General features: G+C 31.5%; 1 protein-coding gene across 1 annotated transcript; it reads right to left on the reverse strand.

Moving 5' to 3' along the window:
- Positions 1 to 1,408: 1,408 nt before the first annotated feature.
- LOC139488952 (uncharacterized) lies at positions 1,409 to 8,111 on the reverse strand. Its single transcript, XM_071274939.1, has 4 exons — positions 7,758 to 8,111; positions 5,340 to 5,630; positions 4,944 to 5,016; positions 1,409 to 3,453 (listed from the first exon to the last, which is right to left on the reverse strand). The coding sequence occupies exons 1-4, from the start codon at positions 7,813 to 7,815 to the stop codon at positions 2,664 to 2,666; spliced, it is 1,212 nt and encodes a 403-aa protein (XP_071131040.1). The 5' UTR covers positions 7,816 to 8,111; the 3' UTR covers positions 1,409 to 2,663.
- Positions 8,112 to 10,149: the final 2,038 nt, after the last annotated feature.

Genomic DNA, 10,149 nt, shown 5'->3' on the forward strand with positions numbered 1-10,149 from the left:
TGAGTCTTATGTAGACGCGCGTATGGCGTATTAAATTATAATCTTGTTACCTTTGATAACTATTACCACATTACGGGCAACACATTTGCGTAAGCGTATGTGTAATTTTTTGAAGGTTTGACTACAAGTTTTCCGCTTGAAATCATAGGTGATAACTCGTTTTCGATAAATATAATTTGCATTAAAAATTCAATGAATCTAGTTTTACCATAAGAACTTTGTTGTTTAGAGACTTGAACAATATTATTTTCTAGCACTTATCATTGTAGGAGAACATTGATAAGAAAAATATAGCTTTCACACACATTTGCTATTATCATGTGTTTTTGGGTGGTGAATAATATAATATTAAACATTTTGTCTTAAACATCAGGATGATCATTGCTTGACAAACAATAAGTCTTTTTTAGGCTGAAAAAAGTCAGCAGGGACATGTTTACTGCAACAGATGTCCTACCGGGGAAACATATTTAAGTGGAGACGACAGACCCCTTTCGAGTTTGTCTATCTCCGGAAAAAATTCGTCAATTATGCGCGCCATTAAACAGATAGAGGGGACCGCCTGAATCCCTGCACTATTAACATCCATCAAGCGTCTTAGTGATCGTCATTGTGTAAGATAAACTAGAAACAATGTTTGTTATTTAAAAGTTGCTAAATCACAATTCCCTAATGACAGAAGTCACAGTTCCCTAATGACATAGTGCTGATTAACATTTCAATATGCAGAATAATTCGTGCAATATAGCATCATAGTTTTCCCGCCACTCGCTCAACATGAGATCTGAAGTGACGACGCCCCTAAACGCACAAATGATGTTCACTAAAACAAAAGTTTTTGACTGAAATCTATCAAACTCGAAAGTTGTCTATTAGTTATATATATTTTTAAGTTAAAAAAAATAAATAAAGCATGAATGATATAACTAGGTTTCTATAATTCAAACTTGAGTCTAGCTAACAATGTCTTCTTATCTTTGTTATTTTAGATTTAAAAAAAGAAAGAATTGGTGCAGACAATCAAACAATCTTGTATGTCCTTATATCTAAATGAATTGAATATTAATTTCCTGCTGAAATTGAGATTCCGCGAATACTATAATATAAAATAATTTCTCCAAAACATCAAATAATCAGAATATAGATAGAAATAAACAATCATAGACACAATTGTCATAATGTAACTCATACAATATCGCTATATTAACCTGTGTTGTTGATTTCGACCTTTTTCTTTCCTATCTTCATCAAATAAATATAAGGCTGTATATAAACAATGTTGTATGATTGACATATTAACCACACATCATCAAATAGATTCGCATCGGAAACACTTAACAATACAATGACACATTTCACTATACATTGAAATTATGAACTAAAATAAATATATCAGAACAGGAAGTCAAAAGTATATGATTTAATGAACTCATACAAATATCGGTTACGGTATTCAATATAGAATTAAACAGTATTGTTTTAAATCTTGTTCAATAATCTAATCACATCTGTACATTATTGTAATATTTTCAATGTCTTAAGTTTTTAACGATAATTAAGTTATGCATTACGAACCATGTTAAATATGTTAAAGGGGCACTAGTTACGAGATATATAAACCAATTAACATGTGATTTGTTTTTGTTCAATCATTAATGAAAGTGGCATAGTGAAATAATAATTTACTCTAGCAGCCAGTATGGTTTAATTTTGTCAAAAGAAACTAGGAAACATCGATGATGAATTATTTACATGTAAGTTTATTATTCAAGCCCATTGTATCCGTATTCATGTCACATTCAATTTAACCGTAAGCTAGAGATTGATTACGAATGCATTATGCGTGGTCATGTATTCAAAGGAAAAGAATGTCAACATTAAACTTGTTGAAGTAAAACAAAGGTAAATAATTTGATTGCATGGTTCAATCCATCAAAAGTAATTATAATACAGGTAAAACGATGATAAATATATATTTTAAACCTTTTATATGAAATTACACAGACATAGAAAAATCCAATTGCACGTGTTCGCTTTCTATTTATATCTATATTTATCATGTTCATGTTAATACCGCTTATATGACCATAGGCAGTATTGGAAGATCAACTCGACAGTTAATTATATAGCGTCTAGACTAAAATTCGAACGACAAGATGACACACATTATCGATCCCATGCCCTAATAATGGTTTGTTTTAGACTTTATATGATTGCATATACGTTTTAGTATTTTGGTCCTAAGTCAAATATGACATTTGAGTAAAATCGGTGAACGTAAATTTGTCAGCCAATGCCCCTTTAACCATGAATGTTCGAGGTAAACAAGTGTACATTCAAAGATGCATACCAACCAACTTTTTATTGAACTATTTTTATCAAACAAGAAAATAAGTATAAGAGTTGTCATAGAAGAATGTATATGAATATGCTGATTAATTTTTTAAAAACTTATAATAAATGTATTTTTATTATTCGTTAATTCCAGTTGAGCATCTACATATTAGAGGATTCATCAATGAAAAAATAAGCTTAGTGTTCAGAACAATTAACTTTATAATGTACATGTATTTCAAAATTGTTTTATCTAGAAAAGAAGGCTTAACCTTGATTTTTTTTACATTGACTACCACATATGTATTTTTTTTTTATAATTCTACATATTAAGCTTCACTCTCATTTATATCATCAATAGCGGTTGCTAAAGAATAAATTATAGATTGTTTTCTAGGTCCACCGAATTTGAGTCTTTCTCTTAAAGACAATCTTTTGTCGTTTGGTTCGTCATAAATGTGTGTACTTTTAACGTTTATTCTTTCTGAAAAGGGTAACACCGCAAATTTACTTGCAGCATATTTGAATTCTGAATCATTTTTGTTGTCAGCCACAATAGAATGAGCCACGTCTATGTTTTTATCTCTTTGGTTGTCCACAATAGAATCTAATACAAACTGTTGATGGTCCAATTGTGTTTCCTTTACATCACATTTATCACTTACTCGGCATTTTAATTGAGGACTATCAGATCGCATTTGGATTAAGGATTTGCGCACGTTTTGACCTTTTTGTACAACGCTTTTGCTAATCCGGGAAAACAATTTGTTTACTTTAGAACTTGCCGTGTCCAAGGGTTGATTGAAAACACTGACCATATTAACTCTGGTATGGTCGTATTCACTGTTCTCTGCGAAATAAGGTGACGTTTCGGACCGCAACGTGAAATCAAGATGCTGATATTCACAACCGTTTTCTGGTTTTTGGAAATTCGTATTTTGACCAACTTTGGTAGCACAGAAACGTGGTCCTGATGTTTCATTTGACGTTGATGCTTTATCGATAGGATCGGAATATTTTCCATCCAAAACATTAGAGGATCTTGTGGGCTGTGGAGGGGCTTCCATGGCCATAACAACATTTTCCTCAGACTTTGAAATAGGAAATGTATATGTTCCTCTATGTAAAGAAAATGAAAACTTATTTATGTTTTCCCTTAATTGCCGTTGTATTATATTTTTGTTATTTGGTTGCTGTGTTATATATGAAAGATACAAAATACCCAATAATTGTTTATTGATAAGATCGGAATGATTTTGTACGGCCAAATGTTTCAATAACATTCTCCGAAATACAAATAAGAATAAAGAACTTACAAAAGCAGATGATACATTTGTTCGACACGAAGCCAATGTATTCTTCCAAAAACAATTGCTTCACAGAATTTTAAAATTGTATATACTTATTGACCGCGCTAGGGAAAACGATATATTACAATACTTAGAACATAAACGTTTTCCTTAATAATGTCTAAATTTATTATCGGATAATTCATGTGTTCCCTCAAATTATTTAAAAGCAATAATTCAAAATCATATAATTTTTTTGTATGATTGTAATCTTCATAAATCGATTATTTAACATTGAAAACAGTTGATGATCCATACAGTTCATTTGATATTTTGTGTCATTGTGGGTCTGTTTTGTTGACGTTTCTTCAACATAAAAAATCCTTGTACCATTACGCTAAGTTGCAATGCTAATGTCTGCTCCTATTTAAAAGTTCCATATTTTAAGTCGTAGTAAATATTTACAGCTCCCTATCATACTAAATTTTCCTTCTTGTACGATTTATTTTACTTGTCTGAATATGCATGATACATATCATAAATATAGTTCTTGAGTAAAATAGATCAAACTAGCTTAATAAGTCAACGTTAACCACATTATAAATAAATTGATAAATATAATTCCCGTTTGAATGGTAATTTTTGGGGCCCTTCATAGCTTGTTTTTCAGTGTGATCCAAGGCTACATGTTGAAGACCGTACCTTGACCTATAATGGTTAAGTTTTATAAATTGTTACTTGAATGAAGACTTGTCTCATTGTCAACAAAACCACATCTTCCTATATTTATCTATGTTTCGAAATATTTCTTACTCTTTTAAAATTTACTCAATATTGGGATGTAACGCACCAATTCAAATTTTGATGCAAGCACAACGACAGATCGGCGTTGTTAGTTTGTTTTAGATTTATGAGTTTGACTATCTTTTTGGTATCTTTCGTCCCTCTTTTGTATTCAAATAGATGTCCTTACATGTATCTGTATTCGGCAAAATCTTTTGATTTTGTTTGTCCTCGATGCTCTTCAAATTCGTACTTCATTTTGCCTGTTTAAACACTTTTTCACTTTGCACATTACTGATGAGACAAAACGCGTGTCTGACGTACATAGCTTTTAGCCTAGTATCAATGATTTTATCAAAAATTATCTACACTTAACGTTCTCAAACAGAATAAATGTAAAAAAGTTTAACTTTAAACGCTTTTAGTTTTTTTTTCAATAAAAAAGAAAATGTTTAAATCAATAAACGCATTCAGATCGTTTTGATAAGCTAGCTTTGAAAAACCAACCTGAAACCATGCATTACATATGATGCATACCTCTTCGGTTTGTACACACAGCAAGTGACAGCTGCAATTAGAATGACCAAACATGACACACTCACAGCAACTCCTGTAAGAGATCATCATAGAAAGTTGAAATTGTTTTGAACTAAAATGGAATACGAATTCTAGTTCAACCTTTATATATATTTACAACTTTTGTTTCCCTAAATATGATTAATTTTATCGTTTATTCATAAAACCTCACTTTAAAAAAAAGTGTTTATCCCGCTCAACTGATTAAAACAATTAAGACATTTGATATCAGAGGAAGTTGACCAATCTTTTAATGGATATGAATAAAGTATACACACAACATGTAATTCCAAAAACTTTCACATCAATTCTTTTCAAATGAAATGAATATGGTAAATACACTTGCATATTTAGTACCTATTTGCAGAACAAAGACTGAGTATCCGTAGAGAAATGGGGCATCAGTTGCATTATGTTCATAACTATACGTCGTTGGATTAGTTTCATATTCAGACGTCATTGTGATAGTTTCATATTTAGACGTCAAATCTATATTAGGTGATAAATCCGGACTTTGAAAATCTGTTGCCATTGTGGTTATGTTGCTATCTGTCGAGTGTAGCAATGTAACGGACGTATATTTGGAATCCACCAGTATCGTTGTGATTGCATCAGTATCACCATTATTTGTTAGAGTATTGCTGGTTCCTGAAAGTGAATCAATCTATAAAAATTAAAATCTGCTTGACTTATTTGATTACGGAATTTATCTTTTTTGAATTACTACGAATGAGTATTGAATATATTAAGAAAATATTTTAATGGCTTTTAATTTTTATGGACACTTGAGTTTTTATTTCCAAGCATTACACAGTACTATCGAAGAGTACCTATTAATCGTTTGTTTTGTCTGTCCTATATTTTCTCCCATTTATTTGTATTGTAGTCCTGTCATGTATTGTTGTCATTTAAATGTTATAATTAACATTGTCATTAAAGCGGGAGGTTTCGCACGCCACAAAATCAGATTCAACCCACCATTTTTATCTTAAAATGCCCTGTACCAAGTTAGGGAAATGGCCATTGTTATATAATCATAGTTCGTTTCTGTGTGTTTTAAATTTTAACTTTGTGTTTCTGTTGTGTCGTAGTTCTATTATATTTGATGCGTTTTCTTCAGTTTTAGTTTGTTTCTCGGATTTGTTTTTCCTCTATCGATTTATGAATTTTGAACAGCGGTATACTACTGTTGCCTTTATTTATAGTTTGTGTAAACTTTCATGCAATATGTATTCGAATAGACCAGACGTTTACACCTGTTTCAATTGAGCTTCCCCTATAATGCCTGATTTTTCTTTTATTAGAAATACTAAATCTATGTTTAAAATCTTAATGAGTCATGAACTGCTGAGAAGATATAAAAAAGAAGATGTGGTATGATTGTCAATGAGATAACTCTCCACAAAAGACCGGATGACAAAGAAATAAACAACTATAGGTCACCGAACGATCTTCAACAATGAGGAAAGCCCATAACGCATAGTCAGCTATAAAAGGCCCTGAAATTACAATCTTAAACAATTCAAACGAGAACACCTACCTAAACGTTACAGGCATTCTTTAAGCATGCTTGGAGCTTCCTCGTTAGTATACATCTACAACCGAATGCGTTTTATTCGGTTAAAGAGTCGGATTTCAAATTTGAATGGAATCTATTTAGCCAAGTGTGGGGACAAATTTTCTACGCATTAAACCACACAAAACACATTCATCTGCAATTGACTACCTTCATATATCATCCAATATATAGAACTAAATACGCCATATCTTTTCCTTCCCGGATAAGTCGATCCTTCTTCATGATAGGTAATATGACATGGTATGTACGTACTCTTACTCAATCATCATAATTGTTTTTATGACATTTCTAAATCAATTGTCTGAATTTCTAGATTGAAATGAGCATAATGTAATTCAGAATCATACACATAACGAAGATACTAAAGTACATACTATAGGTTGTTTTTTTCTTTTCTTTAAGATTTTGTTTTACGTTGACTTTTTATAATCGTAATATTTTATGTTATATGCAAATTATCTGACTTCTATAGGATCTAATTTGGGATAATGTCCACTTTGAGACGAAATTAATTTATAAGTCTAGTGAAATGACAAAGTTATGATGGTTCGATTGATAACACGGTGCTTGAATAATTACTCCCCTAAACGGTATAGTTATCAATAACATAAACAGTACACATTTTTCAGCACATGATGCGTGTTTCAACAATCAGTGTCTCTTCAGTGATGAGCGAGGCTTAAATATTTGAAAATCCAAAGACTAATGAAAAAATGAAGAGGTATCAACCAAACAGGACAAAAAAGTATAGCCAAATCTGGGCAAGGATCATAGCTTTACATGAAGGTACTTCATTCCTCAGTTTGAATAAAACATTTAGTAACAGCAAATTTACAATTTATTTATAGATCCTCCTGTTTTTGATAAGGAAATTTGTAGGAGAAGGCAGATTTTGTTCAGTTTGAAATATGTTCGTATTCAACAAAATGTGCATAGTAAACGAACAACATTTTACGCATTGCATGCTCTCTTCCCTCAAGTGGTATGTTTACTGGGTAAACTTGTTTAAATCCTTTATCTTATTCATGTATACTATACATTTAACAAACAACTAGCAAGCAAATTTAAATAGGTCGATATGTCATATGTTGGTTATGTAGAGCAATGTCTTTTTGAGGAAAATCCCTATCATATATATAGTTTATCAAAATCTTTGTCTCTGTTAACACATTCTAAACCAAACAAAGTGTACAAACCTGCCGCAATAAACACCATCAAAACAAAAGACGTTTTTGACACCATATCAACAGCCATTTTGAATCATTAAAGATTTCCCGTTTTTACAAACTATACGGAAACATTTATTGAATTTCTTAAACGAACATTTATTATAGTGGATGAACGTATTCTATATAAAGCTCATTTAGGAAACAAATTAACGTTTAAGTGTATTCGCGATTTGTTTATATATTTATCACATATTTTCCTAAAGTGCCTGTATTATATCAATTTTAAGCTTATAAAAAAGTAATATGAAAATATTTCGAATTAACTGTTGAAAGCGAACACGACGGTTTCCGATGTTACTTAAACATGTCGAACAACTTGTTGAATTTGAATGAACTTGCTAATTACTTATACTCCCATATTACAAATACTATTCAATTACGTTTTTCTCTGAGTTATATGCATATTTTGTTTGATAAATAACATGACATATTGAATAGCTACATGTATGTTTGATTATGTGTCTTTTTTATAAATCATATGCACACGAGAACTAATAGCATCTAACTTTCTAATTTATTTAAATGTCGCATACATTTGATTTTTTTGTGTTTTGACGCCACGTTTAGGCACCGCATTTAGGCTATTTTGTGGCGGCCAGATTTTATTAGTGGAGGAAGCCTGAGTTCCCGGAGAAAACAACCGACCTTCGATAGAAAAACTGACAATCCTAGTCAATTAAGATTGGAGTCGAGTGCATGTCATATACATCATATGATAAAGAATGAACAAAATATGTTGTAAATATCTAAAAATAATAAACCATAGCCATATTGACATCCAACAGTTTTCCTGTTTGGTTGATAAATTGGTGTTGAATATCTGTTTCAACATGGAAACCATTGTGGTATTTTGTAGCTGTAATGTTTTTATTGTGGGGGAAACTACAGTGCATGGAATGAATCATCAACCTTCGCCTGCTTCGTCGGGAACACTGGCAATCCAAGTCTATTTGAATAAGAGGCGACCACAGTTTCCATTATTTGGGAACAGCTATCTTTAGACATTCACATACATACGTGATGATGAAAATGTACTACACTAATTACATGTAGTGGTATAAATATGACTGCAGTGGGTTCGAATTACAAAAAATAGAAATGTCTGTACCAAGTCAGTAATAAATAACATTTGGAAATTTTTATCCTTTAGTTTGAACTATTGACTAAGGTGTTTGATTTTGACATTTGTATTTTTCGTTTTTAATCTTCCTTGGAGTTCGGTATTTTTATATTTTACATTTTAGTATCCATTAAGTGACCATCTTGGCCATACAAATAGACGCCTTCATTATAAACCATGATAGATTTAGAAACAGACACAGAAACCAAACCGAAACAATTGATAAATAAAAGCAACATAAATCGATTGAGAGAGAACAAATCAGGTTTCCAAACTAAAACTGAGGGAAACACATCAACTATAAGAGGGAAACAACGAAACAACAGGAACACTGAAGTGCAACAAAACAACACACACAGAAACGAACTAAAAGATAACAACTGCCATTTCCCGACTAGGTGCAGGACATTTTAAGATACAAATAGTTGGTTGAACCTGGTTTTGCTGCTAGCCATTGCGTTGTCAGTTTTATTCTCGAGTAATGAGTTTGAATATCCTTTGGTTTATTTCGCCCCACTTTGACTGGCAATTCAAATGATCTTTTTTGTTAAGATAACAATTTGGTTTAGTCAAATACAGTATGTATTGATACTTATACGGTAATCTTATACCGTGCAAGAAAATTCTTACTTTTTCGGGAGTAATATTTATGAAAATATTAATGAAAATAAATGTCAACACATACGTGTTGAGTGCTAGGGTGGTTGTACATTAATTTAATCCTGGTATCTATGATGAGTTTATTAATATAAACTAAATGCTCCAAAGGCTCGCTGTGGCTCACCCTGGTTCATGTGCATCTTCAAGATAGGACAATGTCTGACACTGTAGACTAGAATAAATCAACAATAAAGATCACTTTGCCTTTGAGATAATTGTGCCGATAATTCTTTCTTTAATAGTATTGTACTTCTCTATTTTCTTCATAGCTGAATTTTTATCTTTGTTGACTTGACATTGGCAATCATACAACTTCTCCTTATTTTCATAATGCTGAATAGACAATTCAGACTTGAAATATAAATTGGACATAAGTATTTGCTATTCAAAGTGTCTCCCTATCCATATTGTTTTCGCGGTAAAAGGCAAAAACATCAAGAAAGATAAACATTGTTATTGAAGATCAATCACTACAATATGGAATAGAATGACACTTTCATCCCTGTTGATGTAATTTAATATCTTGTCTTGCTGATAATGTTTTAACAGATGTGTTACTGTACAGTATCCCTCTATCAT

The sequence above is a fragment of the Mytilus edulis genome, chromosome 9 (genome assembly GCF_963676685.1).
Source record: "Mytilus edulis chromosome 9, xbMytEdul2.2, whole genome shotgun sequence".
Lineage (NCBI taxonomy): Eukaryota > Metazoa > Mollusca > Bivalvia > Mytilida > Mytilidae > Mytilus > Mytilus edulis.